Source organism: Lonchura striata, chromosome Z (assembly GCF_046129695.1).
Source record: "Lonchura striata isolate bLonStr1 chromosome Z, bLonStr1.mat, whole genome shotgun sequence".
NCBI classification, from domain to species: domain Eukaryota; kingdom Metazoa; phylum Chordata; class Aves; order Passeriformes; family Estrildidae; genus Lonchura; species Lonchura striata.
The window spans coordinates 12886510-12912917 of record NC_134642.1 but is presented as its reverse complement, the minus strand read 5'-3'; the positions used below and the strand labels follow the sequence as shown (position 1 = coordinate 12912917).

Genomic DNA, 26408 nt, shown 5'->3' with positions numbered 1-26408 from the left:
CAGGGCCAGGGAGGGGATTCTGCCCCTCTGCTCTGCTCTGCTGAGAGCCCACCTGCAGTGCTGCACCAGCTCTGGGGTCCCAGCATGGGAAGGACAGGGACCTGATGGAGGTGGGTGATGGAGGTGGGTCAGTAGAGACCACCAAGATGATCAGAGGGCTGGAACAGAGGGAAAAGAGATTGTTCACTCTGGAAAAGAGAAGGCAAGACTATTTATAATGTAGAGACAGGACAAGGGTGAAAGGGTTTCAATTGAAATTGAAAGCGAGTAGGTTTACATGAGCTATTAGGAAGGAAATCTTTACTGTGAGGGTGGTGAAATACAAGTTGTCCAACATAATTGTGGATGCTCCATCCCTGTAAGTGCTCAATGCCATGTTCAGTAGGGCTCTGAACAACTTGGTCTAGTGAAATCTGTCCTGTTCCATGGCAAGTGGGTTGGAACTAGATGTTCTTCAGGGTCCCTTTCCAACCTAAACCACTCTATGATCAGTCAAAGACCAGTACCAAGAGTTATTGAACTATTTGAGTGCTGAAAAATATAAATTTATCCCAGAAACTCCACAACTACCTTTATATACACGTTTCTGGGCTTCACTGCTAAAATGTATAAAGTACTCTAAGGAGGCAGAAAATACTCAGCAATGTGTGTGACTTACATAGCATTAATGTGCTTTTCTTTGATTTATACTGTGGTATGAGATGCAATTCTTATTTGTTTTCTCCTTTACAACCATGGCCAAAGCTTTTACAATTCAGTCTTTTCTCAGGATGCATGTTTCTGTATATTTTCCTCATGATCTTCTCAATGGGTCATAATACTAAAGATTATCTACAGAACAATCTGCAGTTCCCCTGAGACAACAGTAATTTCTACAATACACTTTTATTCTGTTTGAATAGCTTTTACATCACAGTTGAAAACTAATTCAATAGCAAACTTATTGTAGGTTTGGGACTTAAAAAAATAATATGAATGTTGATTAAGAACATGTACATTTCTTTTTGAGTGCTAGAGCAAATTCTAGAACCACATTTTTCATACAAGTGCAAGATAACTGCCCTAAAAACCTATCCTCTCTTTAGCATTTGGACCCCCTTTTTAGTTCTACTAAATTTTAATTAAAAATTCAAAAGAACTTAGTGTGAAGCAAGACAACATTTTTGAAAATGCAGCATTTTGTATAAATCTAAACTAGAACAGCACTAGTTGGGCATCTAAGGACCATGCAAAGGTCCTGGTGACAGAAAAAGGTCACACTTATTCAAGTATCTTCTCTGTAGCAGAGCCATGAGTTACTAGGAAAAAACATTTTGGAAGTGAGGAGAACTGATAAGAACTGAAAAGGCTCGGCATTTTACATCCTGCCATATAACCAGAATGTGAAGGGAAGGTCAAAATCAGTGACCTGACAAAATCACTGAGCTGTACCAAGAAAACCAGGTACACCAACTGGCACAAGGCTATTGGTCTTCCCCAGCTTAGTTCAGTTGATATGGCTATGAATTTCTCTCTGCCTCAAGCCCTCGTTTATACAAAGTTGGGAAATGTTTTAGTCTAGTTTAAAAAAGAAAGTTGAAATAAAGCTGAACTATTCATTAAGTTAGATGACAGTATTTGCCGCAACAGTCTAACAATCAGTATTTCATTTAATACACATTTGAACAATTCAATCAGTATTTTATGAGCAGGCCAATTTGAAAATAGGCAGCTGCTGGCTTTGTTTATTAATAAAAATGTAACCGTATAGCAGACAATTATAGGAGCACAAACACTGGCTACTGTTGCAAGAACAATTTGCTGATATGTGTATAGTGCCCACCTCATTTGTATTTACTTTAGTTAACCAAGTATAGACAATACCAGCATGTCTGTTACCAATTTTCTACCAAAACAAGAAAGAGGGAGCCTCTGTTCATAGCCACTACTTTATTAGCATCTTAACAAAATATTTGGGAAAATGACAATAGGTAGAAACAATGTTCTCAGTAGATGACTTCAGGTTTACAAGCATTTCTATAAAACTATTTTGTTGTACTTACTGTATTTTCACACATCAAAATTCTCTCTGAACCACATACTTGTTGTGTGTGCTGCTGGAACCCACCTATCATTTGAACTCAGTTTTCAAGCAGTGTGATTTCCCTTGAACTTTATTACCTAGTATTTGTCCACTATGGAGGGGAGTGGAAACTGATGGGGAAGGAAGGTAGTGGGGGAAGGGAAGAGAGAAGGAAGGACTAGGGTAGAACAAATGGGAAATATATTTAAAAGCGCAGATAACTGACAGTAAAATATATGTTCTTTGGTTAGCAAGCAGAAAAAAAGGAAAGGACTTGCATACATGATAGATATGCACTAGCATTCTAAAGCAGAAGACAAGAATGTCAAGAGTGTATTCTTTCCCCACTGCCAGATGGAAGGGCTATTATTATAAATGAAAGGCAGCAGTAGTGGATGCCAGGCACTTTTGTTGTGTGCCAGATTCTGAAGTCCAGATGTAAGCAGGTTACCCCTGGGACAGGACAGGCTTCAGCTCCCGCAGCAGAACAGAACCAATCACAGTTTTCTCAGTGTTTATGATGAGCTGTGCTGTAGAGCTCTCCTTCAGCTCCACTGTGACTAGCATCAGTGACCCACTGTGCATAGTCTTAGCTGCAAACCTAGAAGGAAAAGGAAAAATAAAAAAAGAAAAGAGAAAAATCACTGAGGATCTTAAGGTCAAAGACTGTTAATGTTTTTTTCTGCAAGATTTAATTGAGCCCAAATTTAATAAAATACTTCTAAATTCATTAATGCATTTCAGGGGATAAACCATAAAACCTCACATAAATTCTTCAAACATTATTTATGTAAATATTTTTACATTTTATAAGGGCAAAGAAGTATTACACAAATTTTTGTATTTAGTAGTACAAACTAAATCTTATTTAAATAATTGTAAATATAAATATTGATTCTTCAGTTCATCTACAATATCCATACACACTGACAACCTGACTACAGCTGTATAGAATTTTCCAAGGATTTTCATTAGTTGGTGCCCCAAAGAGAATACAACTATGTTAATTGTAGTAGAACACATACAAAAAGCTAAACTGTTGTACTTACTGAAATATGTCTCCTCCTGTAATTCCAGAAATTAATTCAATGTAAAACCAGTCAAAATTATAAATATACAAAACAATCCATTTGAAATGACAGTAGCAACAAGACAGTTGTTCTGTGAATTTATCTCCAGAACCATAAAAATGTGGCCAATATTTTTAAACATTTTATAATTATTAAAAATCCTACATAGGAAATAAAAAACTACCAACCAATCAGACAGACAAAAGTTAGGACTAATGCACCATTACTAAATTCCAAGACATGAAGAATCCACTAATTACACGGAATTAAAAGCAAAACTAGCCTTTTAAGCACCACAATTGACTGAAAAGCCATTTTAGGCACAATGAACTTCTGTCAATCCTGTTAATTCATTCTGTGTGCAGAGCCAGGCCCAAGAGACAGGAAGCAAGAGGATGGCAACAGCGTCCATCCTTCCATCTTCCACAAGGAGCACAACATGCTCTCCCCCATTCTTGGTTACTTCTCAACAACAAAGTTGCTGCACATGGGCTTTTGAAAACACTAACAAGTGTAGAGCAGGTCTGTGACCCTGTCTAACCCCACTTTGCAGGGCCAATCTCCCCTACTCTTTCTGAATGACACGTGTCTGAATCAGAGCCATCTGCCTCAATTTGCGCAACATCTTCAGTCACAATAGGACCCAGTTAGCCCTGACAACAGCTCACAATACAGAAAAATCAAACTGCTGCGCTGACAGCACGCTGTGGGCTATTCAAGAGCAAACCAACTGGTCAGTGTCTCCTGTCTGACAATCAGCATGGGCCTTGCAAAGCGCCTACCCAAACCCTTGGGGATCTGTTTAATTACCATCAACATAAAGGAGGGAGTTTATCAGGAGATACTCAAAAAACTTCACTCCAGACTTAATTAAAATATTAGCCACTTAAGCAGGAAGCAGGTTCATTTTAAACGAGAAGTAATTTCTGTCTGTTTTTTTCCTTTTTAAACTAAGCATATCAAAATCTCATAACACATTATACTAATTAAGGAAACATGGGGCACTTTTCTAATGTCACCCCTCACAGGTCAATCTATTTCTTTTGTCTGGATTACAGATACATTCAAAGACCTCTCTTTTTAATAGAAGGTTATAAAACAATATTACTAGTACAAAAATTATCTACTTAGCTAGTTATATCAATGATTTCATCTATTTAAGCTTCAAGGTAGAAGATGACTATTTCTCTTGTTGACTTCAACAGGGGGATAATTATAGAAACAATAGTCTTATTAGTCATTTTATTTACTTAGCAGTTGTGTCTTGGGACAACACAGAAGCAGATTATCTCCGAGTATGCACATAAATAGGTTGCTAGTTGGCACTCCTGCTGTGCTTCATAGCCCCGAGGCTTGATTTTACCCTCTTTTATCAAAAGCTGAAAGTGATACAAAGTCAGCGTTCTGGGAAAGCCAAGGTGGTCCAAAGCATGAGAGATAAGTTTTGTGCTGATATTTTTACATGTGAATTTGCAAAATCACTTAAGGGATCAATAGTACTTTTCCATAGCCCTGAACAAACCACACAAAATCAATAAAATGTGAGTTTGCATGTGTTTTGCAAGATGTAAAGTGCCTGGTACTCAAGTAATTTTACACAGTGTTAATACGCATAACTAGCATCAGCTAATCAGCTTCTATCCATGGTCACCGATATGGGGGTCTGGAATTGCTTGGTGAAGGAAGAATTGGACTGCAACAGGAAGACTTAATTCACCATTAAAAATGCATGTCTAGAAGAGACACACTCAGTGGGCTTACTGCTGCTTTTGAATTTTGGAAACAAAAGTCTCTTCCTTAGAATAGGGAACATAATCTAGTTTCTGAGGAGAGTTGTAAGAACACTTGTATAATCTGTAAAACTAAATAATTTATAACAGGATGAAGCAGTTTGCACTAGCAGCAAAACCAGTATGTCAGTTTTTAGATGTTTTAAATACACTGTTATTGAAGGATTTAGTTAATAACTGTTTTTTCAACTAAATACATGCTACTGCATTTAACTCTTACCCTTAAACCCTCAAGAATTTTCCAAAAGGTATGTTGTGCTCACTAAATACCTAGAGAAGCCTAGAAAGCCACAACAAACATCTCTTAGCAGAAAAAAATTCATCACTAATAACATGTGATGAATTCACTCACAATGAGAAACTTACATTTTTCCCATGAGGTCAGTAATAATTTTTCACTTTGCAGGTTAGAATTTGAATTAAAACCAAACAAAAATCCCCAAACCAAACTAAACCAAAAAAGACAATAAACCAACAACAAATCTTTGGTTTTAATAATCCTTGAAAACTGCAATGTGATACATTTAAATCTAGGATGTACACTGATGTCCAAAAGAATGAATTTGTCCTGTGGACAGCTCTAAACATAAGACATGTATTATGAGCATGGTTCTGTTGCAATGAAGGATCCATCCATAAATATAAAAAAATCCCAAACAAACAACAAAAACAAACTCAAAAAAACAAAGCAAATGAGAATACATCCAGAAAACAAACCCAAATATTTACTAATAGCTTCAAGATGGCTGTTTCTGCTATGATGCAGTATTTAATTCTGTGATAATATGGATTCTAAACCTGATTTTCCATCATTAAAATATTCAGGAACATTTACAGTTGTTCATATTTTTGCCATTTAAAAAAATCAAGACAGATTAGATCAAAACAATGTGAGAAATATTTGCATATTATGGATGTTTAAAATTTATTTTTTTAGAAAGAATGTTAAATATTCTGAGCATATGTGACATGTGAAAAAAGAGAAGTTATTATATTATTTTTATAAAAACATAGTACCCATCAGTGGATAAGGAAATATATACTAAGAATGAAATTCAACACCAATAAAGTACTGTATAATTTTAGAAAGTAACTTGGTCTTTCAGGAGTTAAAAATAAAGTACATAGTCTCAGTGACTTCCAATGAAAATAAAATTTGTTCATGATAACCATACAGAAAAAAATTGATATATAGTTGATATCAAGAGAAAACATAGAGTATCAGATACTACAATGTGACAGCATTTGCCAAACACTGACTGCAATGATGACTGAATACAGATTGGAAGTAATTTTTTCTTTTCTTTGTAGACAAAAAATAGCTGCTATAAGGAGATGCACTTTTTTGGGGAAAGACTGAAAATTTCAGTGGCAGTGAATATACAGCAGCAGACTCACTTAAAATCTCCCCTTTAAAATTGAGCATTTGAGAAAGTAAATTTACACCTGAACACTCACTATCAGAGTATAAATAAGTGCAAATCGGGATATTTACAGCAGAGCCGGTTCGTTACGCATAATTCAACAGCATTAAAACACACTCTCTCCTGTCCAGTGCTTTTCTTCCTCTTTGACTTTCCTATTCAAGCTAAATTTTCCTCTTTTTCTGTTCTACTGTTTACCACAAAGAGTGACAACGGTCCATGGAGGCTAAAACTTTTTTTTCCTATGCCCTTTCTTTAAATCTTGTACATGAAGCCTTCAATTGCTGCCTGCTGAAGCAGACAGAATCCTATTAGTAAGGAAGACAATCAGAAGATGCAAAGCCCTGCCCTAGCTGTAGAAAAATAATTAGTCCAAAGCTGACAAATGTGTAATCAAGTTATGCAATGAATATATTCAAAAGCAAAAAAAAAAAAATACTGCTGTGAATTAGTCTTCAATTTGTAAATATAGTAACAACTACAAAGGAGCTTCCAGCATGTCAACTGGACAACAAAGATACTTACACTTATAGTTTCAGTACTCTGAATCATCCTATTGCTCTGCTATGCACAGATTTCACCTTATAAATAAAAACTCATCTAAAAATTGGCTACTTGTATTTATTTGTATAAAAAAAAATTACTTGTATTCATTCTCTGAGTAAGCCTTAGAAGGTGAAAAGGCAGTATTTTGATATTAGTTCTGACCTGGGGATAGAGAGAGCTTAATACTAAAACTGTAAGCACAAATATACCCACAAAAAGAAGGAACTTAATCTGGTGATTTTAACATTGGTTACTACTAATAAAATTTGATTACTATTTACCTTAAAAATCATACTATGACAATGTGACCTTTTTCCCCCTTCATATTTAATGCAATTTTAACATTATCTTTGAACAAATTGTTCAAAATACCTAATTATTAAAATTATTAAAATTATTAAAACAATGTCATTATTTTCCAACATAATCTATTTTTCCAGGGGGTATAAAATAACAAAATTGTAAAATAAATTGCTGTCAAATGTACATATTTTTACCATGTTTATTTGTACTGCCCAAATAGATTTTGAGTCTGTCAGTTTCCAGTAAGCAGCTACACTGTACCTCTAATAAAAATGCCGAAATGCAAGTGAGTAATACGAACTTACTGTCCAAAACATACTCCACATGTTCAAAACGATGCTGCATGAACTTTTTATCATCTTCCAAATCTATCATTAGTTTAAAAATATCAGCATTTTAATATGTAGGTATTTATATCTCCTCCCCTAAATTTCAATGAGCTAAGAGCCTGAATCAAAATATTTGGTCCTCCCACCTTGAAAATTCTAATTGTAATACTTGATCTATTTTGTTTTTTCATATACTTCACTCTTCCTTTTTTTTTCTATAGAATTGGACATTTCATATGATACATGCTTGAGAATTATACTCAGTCTATTTTTAAAACAGGCTATAAATTTTAATTTGCAGGAAAATTATTTAATTTCAAGAAAGCAGATTATTTTATAGAAAGATATTAAAATATTAAATATTAAATACTCAGAGATCTTTACAATCAAAGACAGTCTTCTGCTCAGTTAGTTCTTTAAGTGTTAAGCATTTTCTGTTTAAATAACTGCCTCAAAGGGCTCCTGTTTGTTTTTCAAAGAAAATGCTGCACATATTTATCACTTTATACCATTCAGATACAAAAGCAGTGCTGTCCTCTAGTGGACAGCAAATAAGCCAGGCTAGAACAATCTGTTTTGATCAGCAGCATATCTAACATGACTCACTCATATACTTTTAATGTTAAGACCAAATTTAATTTCCTAAAGTTATTTAAAAATTTTGCAATTTGCATATAAGCTTCTTAATACAGTAATACATATACAGTGTTAAGGACATTAAAACGATTCTGTATTGAAGGCATTTTCTTGATCAAGTATTTTACACCCGTTAATTAAAATCTTGATATGATGATAACACATGAAAACAGTATTAGTATACACAGGATACTTTTGTCAGCTGAGAGAAAATTTCGAGGTTTTAGAACATTATGATTTGATTAGGCTTGATTAAGGAATAATTGTAATAGGAAGAGTAATATGAGGAACTATAGAATAAGTACTTTCATACTTAAAAAATTCAGTTTTGTTTTCCTCCATTAATAAAAAAGTTAACCGAAGACTAGTTACTAAACAGAAAGACTTCTAGTCCTGCCTGTTAGCTTAGCTGGGCTTTTTTTTTTTTTTAAACAAAGAAAACAAAAGCAAACCCCCCTAAACAGCAAGCTGCAATTACTTCTATCATAAAGCAAGAAAACATTACGAGTTTAAAAATCCTGCTTAAAATAAAGGGTGAAATAACTGTGTACATGGATATACTATTCCATTTAAAATTCTGTCTCCTACAGGTAAAGACTACCAGAGAAGCTATTTTGCCTAGGTTATTTTAGGTCTCTAATTAATTCCTACTTGAGAGATTATTAAGCAAAATCAAAGCTGCATGCCTGTTACAAGTTTATTTATACAGCTACCCACTGAAGCTTTCTAGAAGAGTAGAAAAGGAAGACTGAGCCCCACAGCTAAGGAACTACAGAAGCAAAACAGTCTTAGGTAACTGCATCAAAGGAGCTACTGTGAAAGAGCAGAGGTTGATTTCACTTCCTTGGAGCTCTCCAACAGTCTAATTACTTAGTAAAAAATCTTAGAACAGGTGTGCTTGCACACAGCTCAGCAAAGGCCTTTAAAAAAGTCTTTGTGGATTTATAGATCTGTTTATCAGCTACTGACAACATATACTTGGATTCAAGTGAATAACTATAAAGAATTTATATTTCTCAGAAATTTATATATGATGCTTATCCTCAATAGATGGGTATTTTCCTTTCCAGCACACATGCTGGCAGCAGATCTGGTTGTTAGTTATGTTAAGGTGATGGGGTCTGATTACTAACTTTCTGCCTTTGAATTCTTCCAAAATTAGTGCAAATTGCAAGACGACATACACAGAAAAATTTTCCATGTAGACCCCATTAGATAGAGTTTGGTTCAGTACAAATACACCTACATAAACACGCCATTGCATGCCTTTTCTCTCCACATTAAGTGTTGCTGGATTAAAAAGATGCGGGGAGGATAACTGATTACTAAACCTGGCATTCTCTGATAATCAAAATTGTCTGTAAACCAAACCCTTTTTCCTTTGAGAATCAGTCTGCCAATATTCTATAAATGGGACATAACATGATGCAAAATGATAAAAAGGGGTAAATACAACCAGACTGTCAATCTGATGCATGGGGTGAGAAATAAACGCTAGTGAAACACAGTTTAGATTTCTGTATTTTCTGTTTTTTAAAGATTTTACACTACTTTCTGTATTTGGTGTTGTTTTCATATTATTCAGAGTATAAAATCTCACCAATTGCAGTGTGTCTACTGTCATAATAAACGATTTATACAGTATGTTTCTGATTTTGCCAAAGGGTAGCAACACAAGCCTCCACAAGACAGGTGGATGGTATTTTACATCTTGTTCAATAATTGCTTATTCAAGAAATCAGGTAGTTATGGGTAGGCTAATATCATACTATGGACAGCAAGCTCTGAAGAAACTACATATCTATGTGGTTCAGTGAAGTGTCTTTAAAAATGTAGGTCTCAGAACTGCACAGTCACTGCATGCACTACAGTGCTTGAGCTAGGTTAGACCGGCCCCAGCAATGAGCAGAACTGATGTTTCATGCTTCTTTGTTTAAACCTTAGTTTGCTTGCTGCTAATTCAGGTGTCTAGTATGACACCACACAAAGAGATGAGAATCCTTCCTCTGCAAGTCTTGGTCATGTCTAGAAAGAAGAGATGGCTGTTAGTATCGCCACTTTTTGTGATGTAATGGAGAAAGACATTAAAATCTCTAACTTAAAATGTGAAATGGCTGTTCTGAAGCACTTTAGAGCTTCATTGTTGAAAGAGATTTGATTTTCTCCAAAACCTCAGATTGTCCTATATTGGGTTGTTGAAATTATAGAATTGACCATGTGAAATTTGAGGACTGAAATGAATGCTGTTGTGTGTCTCAGACTGCAGGTCAATGGTTACAGCCATCCTGATTAACTGTAGAACAGAGATATGTATATAACACCATACTCACTTTCTAATCCTCCTACTTCCTGTTTGCAATTGAGGATTCCTTCCAGAATACAATAGCAGCAAGAAACTAGTGCAATGGACTATTAATAAGTTGAGATAAACTAAACTTCATTCTTCATTATCCACCGTACTAGCTTCAGAGTTTTATCTCACTGACTAATTGGGCAATGCACAGGTAGTCTTCAAGAATGAAAAAAGTGGAAAAGATGATCTATCTTGCACCACTTTTAGAGCCTCAGTCATTGAAGTAAATAATATACTGTAGTATGATGCATCCTATTTAGAAAATGCTATGGGAAGTAGAAGGTAGAGAGGTAGGTAGCTGAAGACGGCCTGATTTTCCATCCCATTGCACATTATACTCTGATGTCAATGGAAGCACACAAGTATAAAACAAAATAAGAGTGAAGATGTAAATCCAGTTTGTGATCTTTGCTCTCAACAGATTTTTCTGCTATATGCTGCTGCCAACACTTTAAAAGCTTTGCACAATATTTTTGTTGGTAGTGTGAAAAAAAGCCTTCTATGTGTATTTCCATTACTTTTTTTCCTAAGCCAATTTAGCCTGAAATACCTTCCCTTCATGCATAGGGCCTTATGTAACAGCAGAAAATATTTTGATACTTTCTAGAGGATTATGAGAATATTCAAGTCTTTATAAGATTCAAGTCTGCAACTAGCCTTTTCATTCTATCACCATCTGTTATGTTTTGCTATAATCAAAGTGAAGCAGATGATGACTACCTACACTTGTAGGAGATGAAAATGAATAAAGGAGAAAGAGACCTGGGGACCTTTTAGGATATTCATCTGAGAAGAATAAGCAACACATTGAAAGTAACACTAGCATGAAGGGCATTTCTGGGTAAAAAAGGCTTGTGTCAGTTAAATAGAATATGACTGCAAATCTTGAATAATGCCTTCATCTCATCATATTTTGAAATAGATCAGCCTGGATTTCTCTTTTTGTTGTTGTTGTTGTATCTAAAACAATGAATGTTACTGCCCAAGTAGAGACCAGGAACACAAGTGATGTTCTATAGAAGAATCCACTTTGAGGGAATAAATGTCCTCAATTATGTACCCTCTTATCTTGAGGATAGAGCAATTCCTAATAGACTTTCTCCACTGACAAGAAACAGCAGACATACTGCAACTGAAAAGTACTTGTTCCCTAAAGGTAGTTATTCAGAGTGACTTAATTCCCTGCAGGAACAAATACTTTCAGTGTCTTTGTCTTCAGATATTCAAATGGTGTCCTCAGTTGTGGTCTGAACCAAAAGAAAGAAACTTGGTGCCTTAGCTGACTCATTGAAATCACTTTATCAACATCAAGTAACAGTTTTTAGAACATTATAAAAGCTATTGATATTCCAACAATTATGCTAATCAGTCTTGTGAAAAAATATTTTAAGGAAAAAAAAAGGACTCTTCTTTCAGAAGTTTTTGTATTTAAGAAAACACATTTCCTATTCAAGAAAATATCTCTTTTAAAATGCATTTCATATTCTTGCTTCCAGTAGAAGCCTTTTAAAATTGAAATAATGTTTCCACTTATTAGCAAAAGCAAGAAAGATCAATACATAAAATAGCTAAATCCTATTAAGAACACGCAAATTCATGTTGTCTTACAAGGCTCTGTAAACCATTGAAAATCAGGTAACTACTCTAAAGGAAGTAAAATAGTACAGCATATTTATTTTTCAGATAATAAATATAAACCTGCACCTTTGTCTGCTGATATCTATGTCTATATCTATATCTATAGGCTACCGAGTTAAACATTTTTGCAACTATAATTTAAAATAAAAACCAGTCTGAAAAGACAGTTTAAAGTGGCATATTCATTTAACAGTTAAATTATTACACTGTAATTAAGTACACAAATTTAGTAGCCACATGGTAAAGAGAGAAAAGATATGCACATAAGAAAGTGTTGCTAGATTGTCATATGCTCAGATATAAGCTAATGTATTTGGCATTTGTTTTCACTTATTTCATTTTTTTTGGTGACTGTGCACTACTCTGTTGATATTTATTTCAAGTATTTACTTTCGAATCTTCATTATATTTGCACTAAGTGTTTTTACTTGGTGCAAAAATAAAATCCTAATAAGGGTATTAATTTAAGGACTTGTAATTGGATTTCACCAGCATGACAACATCTTCAGCATGAATGTGAATATGCTTAGTCTGAAAGAAACCATGAAACACACCTGTTCATGTCCATTAGATACTCTTGCACTTGTATTAAACTGTACAATTTCATTTTGAATGAGTATATTGCATTACCAGGCAATACAATTTTTTGGCATTAGCCATCATTAAGCAGTAATACTCAAGTTGGGGATGACCAACTGATAGGTTAATATAATTTATGCTGCACAGTGCAGTACGCCAGTTAAAAAACAGTATTTATTTTTCTGTATAAAAAGGCTTCTTCCAAGAAGTCAGCTGAAGTAGTCCTCACAGAACAGCATGATGAGCTAAAAGTTTTTGGACATAATTTTTTCCTGCAATATAATTTGCAATAAAACAAGATAAATGACAATCCTATAAAAAATTAGTAAATTCACTTTTAATGTATTTTATTGAATCTGTAACTGTTTAGACAAGATAAAAGGTGCTGTTTGCTTTATTATCCTGAATTTTTGTGTCAAATATAAGTCACAATTCTTGCATCCATGAGACCTCTGCCAGAGGAGATTTGATTTTTGTTTCCTCTCATGACAGAGTTCATTTAACTCAGACATACGTTTACCTTAGATACATAATTATCTATATATATCTATGACTATATATCTATATAGGTAGATAATATACACACACATACATATATATATATATAAACTATCTAAGTAATTTTTTTCAGCATTTGGAAAGAATTAATTATCTAATATCTATCTCAAATATTCATTCATATGTATCCAGGATTTACTTTAATGATGAATCATTACTGTTTCAAAGAGTAACAGGTTTATCACAGTATTAATTAGGTAATGTTCCTGCTCAGTAAAATCTAGGAGGAATTATTCCTACATATCTGTGAAGTCAATTTACTTATGGTGAAGCAAACAAAGGACTGTTTTCTAAATGCTTATCAACTGCTGGGCATTTCTCATAAGCTACTTAAATTGTTATAAACTATTTGTTTTGCTTGATGGATTATTCTATAGTCTATTCTCTAACTAGGGTATCAGACTGAAAACATTGTATTTTAAATCTAAAAAATAAAAGAAGATTGCAGAATTTTCTGAAGCACTTGGAACACTTCAGCTTGTCCCAAACAAGCCTTTAAGCACTGTCTCTGAAGGAGTGTACCCAACAGTAAATGCATCTTCGATATATTTATTGTTGGCTATAGACTCTGCTGTAGAAAACTTCCTTTAAAAGAAACCAAAAGAGCAAAAGAAAACACCATCAAATTAGTAACTTATCCACAACCAAGAAACGTGTGGCTGAGCTAGGAGCTAGGCTATTATTTTAGGGAGCCTTTTTGAGACTCAGTCAACAAAACAATCCATGCCTATGCGATAAGTCTCATGCGATAGATAGGGTAAAGATGGAGAGCACCTGTAGGCAGCAGACACTTCAGTCTCTCTTGATTGACACTCTCACCTAGTCTTTGAATTGATGTTGAGAACACAGGCTATACAGATCCCTCAGGGATGCAACAAATGAGGACTCTTTCATGGAGGATCAGGTGTCAACAGTGACAATCATTTCAGTGCAATTGCACTAGCTGTGCCATGTTTTTATGGTGAAACAGAATTTTATCATTAACCGTATCAAATACATAGGAAAATCCAGCTGGGTTAATGTTAATGCAATGCAATACAAATGCCCAGTAATGCAAAAGAGACTACATCCAACAATATCAGGTTATTAATCTTGTGTAGGCTACAGCATTCTCACCCTTTCAAACAGCCATCTCAGTCAGCAAAATTTCAAAGAAAAGCATTGTTGTTTTCTTTAAAAGAAGATACTTTGCTTTTATTGAATAGCAAAATTCAGGGAACTAGAGATAATTCAGAATTTAGTGAACAGTTTTAGTTGACGGTAAAAGAGATGTATTCATTTTCTTATTTCAAGACCAGGTTAATCTGTTTGTTCCTGCCACAAGTGAGAAACCATACAGATTCACGGGACTAAATATTTTGAGTCAATCACATTAAAAGCTGTCATTAACCAACAGTTGCATCAATTCCACTGACATTCTGTATTATAGCATTTGGATGGAGTGAAATGGATAAATCTGCAAGTAAAAACTGGAAATTTGACAGGGCCAATGACTTTCTTGGCTGATAAGTGCTTTTGTTTGCAGACATATATATAGGAAAGTAAAAATATAATGTAGGAAAAGAAGTTGCCCCTCACAGATGATAAAACGAGAGCAGGCTAATTACTATGGGATAAAAGTTAAAAAATCCCTAAAAACCTTGAAAGTACTGTGCTATAAAAGGCTCTTCCCTTTGAAACAAAACAAGGGATGGACAATTTCCTGTAACTGTGTACAGTAAAGTCTAGACACTTCTAGAAACACTCAAATAATAAGCTGTAGAGTACTCTTAGTCTCAAGTTACTATATGCTTAGTATTATATATTTCAATATAATTTGCTACCTTCTTCCTTAGAGGTATAGGTAATAAAATTTTCCCTAATATTATCTAATGTTGATGAATTTTGAACCAACAAATTAATATTAAAATATGGTCATACTTTAAATAGCATACAATCTTACCTGTGTATGTTATCTTCACCAGAAGGGACTACACCCAGGTTTGCTGCTTTCACTACTCTCTCAATTATTACAAGTCTAGTAGAGTTCTGTGGAGCAACAGCTATTGTAGCAGATGTCTCATTCATTCCTGTCAGCATTCCTAAAACATTAAGTATTTAATTATGAATACACTAAGATTTGCTTGCTTATTAAGCATTAAACCAAAATAGTAGACATCTAAACAAAAAAATAAAAAAAGCATTGCAAGTTAGATCATTTATTGAGAAAACAATTTCATAAGAACTCACATAATTACCTTACTTTAATGTCTTACTTGCAATGACCTATTATCAGAAACAAATTAGTAATAGCTGAACAAAGACATGTGTGATACTAATGCAACTGAGAAACCAAGGCAGTTTTTTTTCTCATAGAAAGCTTAATTTAAAAGAAGAATGCAAATGCAGAAATTAAATGTTAAGTAAGACTGATTTGGAAAGGTCCAGCTTAGGTAAGAACATATGCAAAGATCCTTTATAATCTTTCAGTCATACATTTAATTATAATTCCAATTGCTAAAAATGATCTTTAAATTCAGATAGTAGTAATTGGTACAATTTAGTTATTTAAGAGAAAGTTATTTAAGAGAAAGCACATTAGAAACTGGTAAATTCATTTAGTATCTATATCTCTAAAATAACAACATATGCAATTTGAGTAACATTATTTGAATATGACTACAAAATGGAACAGAAATATAAAGATTATATCCAAACATATGATGAAGAAAAAGTAAAGAAGGCTATGACATTCAAGGACATTTTAACAAAACTCACGCTTTTCTATCAATATCCATTGTTTAGAAGAATGATTTGTTGGATGCTCGTGTTGATTAAAACACAACAGTAACTACAACTTAACACTGTGTGTGCCTTTTTACAGTATGTTCAGAAGCTGAAAATGCAGACAAAGGAGCACGGTACTTCAGGCAGAAATATGAAGCATCTGAAGCAGCACTAACAATGAAAACAACATAAAAGTCTCAAAAAGCCAATGTTTTAGGGCTGCACATACAGTTCTAACCCAGAGGAAAGACTAGTGCGAAGATGCTTAATAAGAACAATTACAACAGTAAGTCCAGCATTTTAATGCCCCGGAATGTGCTGCTGTCACAGAATAAGAAATATGAAAATAAAAATGGAACAGCTGATGAGTAAATAACAGGATATTTTAAAAGAAAACAAAAATAGGCATACAACTTCTATAACAATCAGATTTATCTTGAGTAGAACATTCTGTTTCAAATTGTTTAACTATTAGGCAAAAGCTTTACAAACTACATACACAGACTAAAACTGCTTTTAAGGAGAGCACAGGGACTGACATAACACTGCTGAGAGATATGTGTACTTATTTAGGATTTAAACCTTCTCCATTAAGCTCTACTGAAGAGCAAATGCTGAATAAATGAATGCAACTATGTTTATGTTAAAAGCCTGTTTCCCGCAGCATGTAATTAAAGGAAATGTTGTACAAAGCCAGTACTTTTGTCAAGCTCCTGTAAATGGAAAGACGGATAGCGCTCAGAGAAGTGAATGCATTGCTTCATATTTAACCTTAACACTCTTGTCATTAATGGTTTGTCTAACTTGTTCTATAAAAGACAAGGTACTGCTCCATTGAAGTAAAATTAAAAAAATCAACTAAACCATGCTTTTCAGAACAGAAGATTCATTATCGTCGACTAATGTATTGGCATAAAGCAAAGTAACATCCTATCAAGTAAGGCACACATTCAATCTGCTTTTTCACCCCCCTTTATTTTTAACTCATGCTGTTTTATTGTTATAGGCAATTTGTACCACTCAGCATGACAGTGTAAACTGAATCAAGATTAATTTACATGCAAAAGAACACTTAGGAGAGCAGCGTGGTAAGCAAATGTATTGTCTCGATTGCTGAGGTGGAAAAGAACCTGGAAATAAAATAGGGTACTCTAATTAAGGAGCATCAAATATGATTGCTTGGGGTAGTCAATGGCCAGAAAATAGTAAATGTCCAACCATTTAAAGAATTAGCATCTTGCTTGTTAGGAAAACAAATTTTATATATACAATTTTAATAAAATTAGGTAAACTATCTGTTTACTTAACCAAGATTGTGTTTTGGTCTTGGTTTGATTTTTTTTTTAAATGTGATTCAGGTATACATTTCAAAAAATAAGTTGACAAAATTATTTAAAAACATGTATCTTGAAAGAAAAAAAAATCCTGAAGTAGTTTTGTCTATTTTAAAAACACCATCATGAATATTCTGATTAATATCCAAGTACAACAATCACATGACACATTTAATATTGCTTGAAACACAAGAATCCAAGAAAATTCTAGCATGAGCATAAAGCAGCAATTAGTCTGGGTTAGCCACCTGATATGATGAAATAACTATATGTATTTTAAATAATAAAAGAAAATTAACTTGGAAAAATTACAGTGATGGGTAACAAAGTATGCTAGCCAGGAAGACTAGTCCTATTCTGAACTGAGGGAAGGAGAGTTTTGCTACTGAATTTTAAACACAACAGACAAGTTGAAATCTGGATACAGAGTTCCCAATAGTAAATGTTCCATTCATGCAGAATTCCTGCTATGGCAACTCGACTTTTCATGGGGATATGATGTAAAATAGGGTATAAAATTCTGAGTCCTGAAGGATCAGAAAAAATACTTGAGCAAAAAGATAAAGGGTGTTTAACAATATAATTTTAATCCACTCATTCGAAATTGTCAATCACAACAACCACTAACTCAGCTGCTTCTCTGGGCAATTACTTCACCAGAGGATTCCCGAGCTCAGGAGGGAAGGAAAGGGGAGATGGCGCAGCAAAGCTAAGCATATCATGCACAGCATGTGGACAAAAACAGCTTTTGAGGTTCTGCCACTACCACCAGATAACCTCCACAGCCATGAATATTCAATAACCTGTCTGCTCCTCTCTCTTCATGCCATCAGGAAGAAAATGGACATATACAAATGTAACAGACAATGCAAAACAGCAGAGTGTAATTGAGTAAAGATGTATAGCAATGAATTGTCTTCTACATAGCAGTATAATACCAGCTATTTTCTCTTTAGCATTCTTATTAGGTAACACATGCAATTTAGATGTAAAAATCCTTAAAACCTGTATGTATTTTCATTCTCTTTGTGGATTTCTAATATTCTCCTCAATCCTTCACTATGTTTTACCTATCTCTTTTGGTAGCATATAAAACCAGGCATCTCCCCATACCAACCAAAAAAAAAAAAAAAAACAAAAGAAAGAAAGAAAGAAAAAGCATGACAAGTGAAAAACAAGCTATATAAATCAGATTCATTTGGAGAATATAGGCAAACTGAAGTTAAACACAAGATAGAATAACATATACCAACTTTTAAATCGCCCTGCATTTATTATTGTAATTTAGATTTTTCATTTAACAAGAACACAAAGTAATTCTTCCGATATGCTACCTGTTCCTAGAGTTTTGTAATAAATACTAATGAAACATGTATAATTGCAACCTCTGTTACCAAGAATATTCTATATTCTGATACAGCTGATATCCAAAACAAAAAAGATGCAATAGGAAAGGTTTTTAAACCTGTAGTACATTTGCCAGCCCGCAAAGTCCTGCATCAAAGAATGAATTCAGGAAGACAGAGCGAGCGATACAGAAATGCCAAGAGACCTTCATGGATTTACAAATACTTCATATAAACAAATTTTCAAATAGCTTTATTCAGAGTAGCCTTTCTGCTCTATTAAACATAGCAAACAGCTGCCAGATTTATTCAGACAAATAATCAACAACCATAGAAGTAAAATGGCAGAAGAAAAAGGAATTTTGGCAACAGCTCCACAGAGGACCACAGCTATTCTCCAAGTACACTTCTTCTATGTGCTCATGGTTCTGTATGGCCAGTCAGGAGGAAAAAAAGCCCTCAGTCACAGTAAAGCATACAAAAACTCTATCAGAATCTCACAAAGCAAGCAAACATAAAAACAGGGAGGGAAGAAGCACAGTAATCTGCCTTCTTTTCATGACAACTTCAGCTACAATTTTTAGAAGGGAACAGTTTAAAATAAATGTACCACAGCCTCATTCAATCACTCACCTTGGTTTGCTGAGCAGGTATAAAGCAGAGAGGCAGGCTTTAGCCAGCAAAGGGTAAGAACAGCAAATAAGTATCAATAGGTTATGAAAACAAAGCACAGTCCTAACTTTTCACTGCAGCCATAAGCTTAACTGCAAATGATCTGGACAGTATTTAAACTACTTTCTTAATAATTCAAAAACACAAAAGCAAGAAATGCTCAAAAGCAAGCAATAACTAATAATACATAACATTACTCATTGGTGTTCTTGACTGCTTGATGGATATACTGAGTTTCTGAGCCTTACACAGCAATAAGACAGGATCCCATGGGCATATTCTCATCTCAGTGTGAAGAGACATACACATGTAAATCCCCATACATTGAGATAGATGAATAAACACTACTACATTTGAGTGCATCCAAAAGGTAACCACTTATGTTTTAAAATATCCGAAAATCATATCCGAATTAAGGACAGCAGTATTGACTATTCCAATTAACATATGCTTAGGTCAAACCTAAGCACAATTTTCTCAAATTATTTTGAATAAAATATTCAAGTTACTAAAAGCTCTTATGGGGGTTGCTGTCTGGACTAGTATAAGAGACTTCAATTCTTTGAAAACACAGTATTAGTAGAATGCAGAAGTATAAGTAAGATGCCACCATTCTAAAACAGTATTCCAACAAGAGTAGTTTTTTATATATGAGGTGTTTGAAAGTGAAAGGATTAAAACAATCTTCAAAGTAGCTGAGGAACAGGTACGTTAACAGAATTGAAAATCAGTATTGGAATAAAGAATAGTAAAACCCGATGCAATACCAACCAATGTATATATAGTTTATTTCCTTGAGCAGGCATCACAAGTTTCTGTTTTACTGCTAGTAGGAAAGGCATTCACACTTCATGATGGGAAGCCAAAACTCTTGAGCTGAAAGACTGTTTTAGGGTAAAGGGTGGGCTTTAACCCTTTAAAGTCTACATCATATCATGGCACATCCTTCCCAAGGTATTTTTAAACTACTTAAAATTGTCAGAGTGAATACTAACAGCAGCTAACTCAACCACCTACAACTGGAAGCACTTTCTATATGCTTGGAAATTGATAGGCATGCAGTCCTCTTCCAATATAAGTAAATTTGCTAAAGCTGCTGAAGTATTTCTCACCTTGCTCCTTCTTAAAATCTTTCTCTGACATAGTGACAGGCAAGAGCAGCTCTCCAACAGGGGGTTGAATGTTAACACTGAAGTGATCATCCTTTGTGCTAGAAAAGAAATTACAGAGAATCAACCAAGTGCTTCAACACAGATTAGTAAATATACATATATCAGTTTCAAATTTTCTGTGAAATCATTAAAAAGTGTAAAAACTACCTGTATGATTTCTACCTTATTAATTTGAAAGCTAACTTCTTACATTAGAAAGCTGTTCCATTTTCTCCAGTACAAATGTGGTAGGCATAGTCTTGTATTTCTGAAAATGTAACTTTTGCTCAGATCAATGTTTATTTGTGATCTACAAAGCATCACACTCAATATAAATGCTTGCAGAGGACAAATCATTGTGCATTTTACAAATCCTTTGAGAGAACTGTTACACATCCTGTCTTTACTACAGCTGAAGTCCTAGAAATAGGAGTAAACATTGAAAATATACAATTTCAGAGAAAGGATGACATTGTCTGTAAAAAAAACCACAAACAAGCCAAACAATAAATACAGTAGTAAAATAGAATTATTTTTGATAACTTCAGCTTTACAGTATTTGGTATATTTAAACAAAACCACACAGCATACTGGTTAATGTAAAAACACGCTGGAAAACCACAGAACTTGAGGCCATTTTTTCAATGGCAGAGTTATTATACTATCACTAGAAACACAATACTATTAAATTATACATTTCTCCTTAAGAAATAAATATCATACAGTGAACTTCCTCTCCCTATCCATTCAATTAGCTAAGTTTCCAACTATTTTGTCTGAGACTTCTTGAAGGCTACACAAACTCAAGATACATTCACCCTGCTATGTTTCATTGACTAACTGTACCATAAGGGATTTGCCTAGCAATTCAGGATCAGTACATCCAGTCAGAATCTTTGTTAATGCTTTAAGGCCTGAGAAATTTTTAGAAAAGAACACTTGATTTTTTTTTTTTTCCGGTGTACCAAATAGCCAATATATATTGATTGGTGATATGCCTCAGATATCTTACTTAAATATAATGATACAGTCATTAGAATGGAGAATACATTTCATTCATTAATATCCATGTTATTTAAATTAACCTAAAAGATGTGCTACTGATATTTTGTAACTTTTCAGCTTCAAAGTTCTGAAACAAGATAGACTGATGGAAAACTATAGCACTATAGATCAATAGTATGGAAAACATATGTGTCTCCCTCCTCAAGATGCAAGACAATCCACCTGGAAACAGAGAAGCATTTTACCGTCCTTCTACTCAAAATTCTAATACTTACTGTAATTACCCATTTTGAAAAGGAATTGTTTAGGAACTAGTACATTCTTATTTTCTAGCTTCTGATGTGTTATAATTATGCTTATGAGTGCAGTCTCAAGTATGGGCTGTTCAAATACAACTGGACATTTACACTAACTTTTTGGAGAACTGCCATTTTGTAAACATACAGGGGAACAATCCCTTCAAACTTCCTAGTAGTTCCTTTATAAAAAAATAATTAAGTGCTGCTTTTAAAAACTAACAAATTCAAAATTCCCCCCTATTTCTTTTCTCCACTGTACTACCTTAAATATCATCTGTCTCCAAAGTCATTATTATAATAAAAAAGCAGAGATTGTTTGATTGTCTAGCCTGATTAAGTGCACAGTAAAATAAGCAAGTAGTTTTTTCTTTAATTTTTCGTTTGAAAAGTGATTAAGAATTCAATCATCTTAAGAGCTGATGGAAGGGTCTTTAATCAACTGCCTCATTAATTTTTTGCTATTCATACCTACTACTTGGACTATAAGACTAACACTTTCAACAATACCTTCATTGACACTGTTCAACTGATTGTTCAACTAATGTTATGTTTCATATTTAAGCAAGAGGTACTCTATATAATTCAGCTTGAAACAGATATGGTGTACAATGATTTATGTCCTACATTGACTGTAGGGATGCCATTTGTACATAAACTTGACTTATAACATCAATTATTAGATTGCTTTAATGCTTATAACAATATTTCCACAATAAGAAGGAATAAAAGCATGTACAGCTTGGGTTTTTTATGTCTGTAACTGCTTAAGAGGACCACTTGACACCTCTGCTGTTAACAAACATTCCCCTTCCATTTCCCCTAGTGAATAAATAGCTAATATATATTCTTTGAAAAAACATGAACTCTTCATAGCCTACAAACAGAAATTCTGGTTGCTAGTTGTTCTTCAAAACCACTTTGTTCTTAATTTCACTTTAGTCAGCATCTGGGCTACTTTGCATTACTTTAATTCCAATATGCTTCAGTAAATTTCTTTCTCAGCTACAGAAAATCATATTTCCTTATAGGTTCTCTTTATCAGACACTTCACAGATTAAATATACAGCTTTTGTTTATTGATCTGCATCTCTTTTATTACATCTTTATATTAGAGAGCTCACAAAATCTAATTTAACAAAACTTACTTCATAATTCCATAGAACCACAATATGATTCAGAAGGGGCATTAGAAATCACCTGATTCTACCTCCTGCTTAAGCGAGGGTCACCTTAGCTCACTTTGGTCATGGCCATGTTCATTTGAGCTCTGAGTATCTCCAAAGATAGAGATTTCATCAGATATCTAATGGAGAAATTTGAGAATAAAATTGAGGCTTGATACAACTACTTAACTTCCCCCAATACCTAGTGAAATAAATTTATGTATTTAACTTATTAATTTATATTTTCAAGACTATAATTAATATAAATGATGCTTAAACAAGAAGATATATTAACTTTTAAAAATCTGCTGGACAACTGGTTCAAGCTGCACTGAAGCGTCTCTCAGGTGGTGTTGCTTTAACTTTCCTGAAAGATCAAGGTTAAGCAGCTTACCAGAAAAAATACCCAAAGTTTCTCATGGCAACAGAATGTGTCTTTTGATTTCAAAAATTTAAAACTGCATTTTCTGGTAATAGCATGTGCAGTTAGTAAGTTACAGCCTTAGAGAAACACGAATACTTAATGAGAAGTTCTTAGAGGAAAGCTCTAAAAGGATCAAACAGTTGGGGATGTCTGACAACAGTACCTTTCCAACAGTGGCTTGCAAAATTTGTTACGTATTTAAGTGTGAACTTATGGGCAAATGATATTACACATCATTACTCTTACTGACTCCTTAAAAACTGCTAAACTGTACATATTCTATTTTTAAAAGACATCACTTTCATTACTCAGTTGCAAGCATCACACAAATTTATCTTCTGATGCACACATCAAGATGAAGAAATGAGAGACAAAGACAGTAACGCTCCCACATGAACAAAGGGAGACTTAGTAGCTCCACAATAAATGACACTGCAAGAATAACATTCAACCTTTCAGAAGATGCACCATTTAAAGATTTCTGTAGATGGAGTGGGAGCAGCTACTGCTTGTTATTTGAAAGCCTTGGCTATTCCCTCTCTCCTCTCAGTTTGGTTGGGTTTTTTTAAAAGAATTGGCTTTGAAGGGTTCCAGGTAAAGAAGATTTCTACCATAAGAAAAGACTTGAGAACAGTGATGACAAAATCTTCTTTAGAATTAAAGTAAATAATACTAACACTTGTGAATGACTTCTTTTAGAATTCCACAATAGCAGTGGTTAAATCTTAACTTCAAGGTTTTTAATAAATTAGTAGTCTAATAAGAGTGGAAATATTCTTCTTGCTCTTTATCCTTTTTTTGTTTCATGCCTAGGAGCAGCTTGTCCCAGAACATATCTATCCCAAACTAGCTTACTGTTTTTGTCTTGTATCCACAAAAATCTCTACACAAGTTAAAAAAAAACAAGAACATGAAAGGAAGAGCAACACTAAGAGAGAATTAATTTCCTGCAAAACAAAACACAGAACAGGGAAGTATATGGCACTTGATTCCTAGTCTTGCTGAAGGAAGGAAAGGATTGCATTCTGCTTTTGCATGAGAAAAAGGCTGAAGTAAAAGAACAAATGAAAGCAGTTGTTCATGTCCAGCCTTGTTTTTTCCAGGTCAGTTATTTATCTTGGCATAATTGTGTTCTGGAATAGGGCCAACTGACTACTTTAGAGTAATGAAATAAAGAGAAGAGTACCAGATTGCTTGTCTTACATTTATAAGCAACTTGGTGATCTGCTGACAAAGCACTAGGTAAGGAAACAGCAAGAAAAAAGTGAAAATGCAAGTGGCAGTTATGTGAACACAATGCTAAATCTCTAACATTAGTTTCTAATATATTCCATAACATATTCCACTACATAATTTTAATCAGATGCTTTTGTGAAAGCATCTACACCTGAATGCATGCTTGCACTCAACAGAAATACTGACTGCTACCCAACCAACCCTCTTCATTTACTTGCTTTGCAGGTAGAAGTTCTGCTTGGGAAGATTTCTACATCAACACAGAGCAAAGAAAGTAAATTTCATGCTGCAAAAAATCTCTTCCTTTGAAAATAAAATCCAGAGGAAAAGCTTCTACAATAAGATGAAACCTGCAGAGAACAGACTGAACAAAGTCTTTAAATCTCATCCACAGAATTTACGAAACTGCTAGACTCTTTCTGCTACACCAAACTTTTCTGGAATAATCAGCAAAATATTTTCTCTATATAGTACAGAATAGATTAAATGAACAGACATACAAGAGTATGTATTCTGCTCATCAGAAGGAGAGGGTCCTTCTAATGACACTGGGACATTAAGAAATACCAATATAGACCAACCAGTTTAAAACCTCTGTCATGTCATGCTATTTTCCAATTACCTAATTATTTTGAAAAAGAATGAAAGGCACAAAAGCTGTTGCTTTCGTTCAATTTTTCTTTCTTCTTGGGAGTTCTGCTTGTGTTCTTTGCACTTAAACCTTGAGAAAACTAGGGAGAGAAAATGTGAAATCAAAACTAGGGAGAGAGATGCATGGTATGGACACCTCCCCTACACCAGTTTCAAAGAAAGCTAAACAACTCTCTACGTACTTTTCAAAGGAACAGAAAAAAGAAGAGAACCAGGTTCTCCATAAAAATTTTATCATTAAAGCTGTGGTTCTTTCATGGTTTTGGGAACAACTAAGATAATTGGCAAAGAGAGGATGAAAAGAATAAGAAGGAAAAGGTAAAGATAAGATTTCTTCTCCAGCTTTCAATGTTGTAAAAAGGACATCTCCTCTTCACCTTTAGTTATTCATCATACCTACAAGAAATTGGAGATTTACCTACTGAGCTATACAAACATGGACAGGAATTCATAATGCTAAATACATATACAAAAAACAGAGTAAGGGCATGTATGTGCTATAACTCTCTGTCTCTATAACCTTCCTTCCCTTTCACCTCAAGGGATTCAAATGTTTTCATTCCAAAGACCCACAGGCAAAATTCTGACATAGCAAAGCTCCCATATCTTTGTTCAGACATCTTAAAAAACTAGTAAACTGAGAGAAAGACATGGGAATATCTGAAAAGCAGAGACATGCGAGACAATAAAGATAACACTAGTGGTAGGATTGTTGAAATGATGAACACTAGGAGCTCAATAATTCAACAAAAAACACCCTGATATGGAAATCTTTAAGATCTGACATGAGAAAAAAAGGAAGTAATTCCACAGTCAGTGGAGTACTGCAGATAGTCTGTTATATCAAGAATCCATTCCAACCTCTTCTCTGCTAAACTGATGCCTACCTGCTTAGCTAAGACTCACCTCTCTTACTTGGGTGGTGAATATACTAAACTTTAAGTAGAATTCAACAAGATAGCAACTTACCTTGCATATGAGTTAGCCAGTAATAAACTGCTTTAAATTCCTAAGCTGTGTATATCCTGCTTGCAAAATGAGAACAAAGTAACATGAAAACAAAGAGTAACATT

The 26408-nt window shown here is 34.1% G+C and overlaps 1 protein-coding gene across 3 annotated transcripts in view; it reads right to left on the bottom strand.

Moving 5' to 3' along the window:
* Positions 1-1909: 1909 nt before the first annotated feature.
* The window catches only part of AP3B1 (adaptor related protein complex 3 subunit beta 1), a 152557-nt gene continuing 128058 nt past the window's right edge, over positions 1910-26408 (bottom strand). For 2 of the 3 annotated variants that reach the window (XM_021531843.3, XM_021531842.3), the window contains exons 25-27: positions 20519-20616; positions 15231-15369; positions 1910-2663 (exon numbers count right to left, since the gene is read on the bottom strand). In XM_021531843.3, the coding sequence (XP_021387518.2) occupies positions 2510-2663; positions 15231-15369; positions 20519-20616 (391 nt within the window). In that variant the 3' untranslated portion in view covers positions 1910-2509. Of the gene's footprint in view, positions 2664-15230; positions 15370-19367; positions 19405-20518; positions 20617-26408 lie in introns of those variants that run through there. The other variant, XM_021531844.3, reaches the window with a different exon arrangement.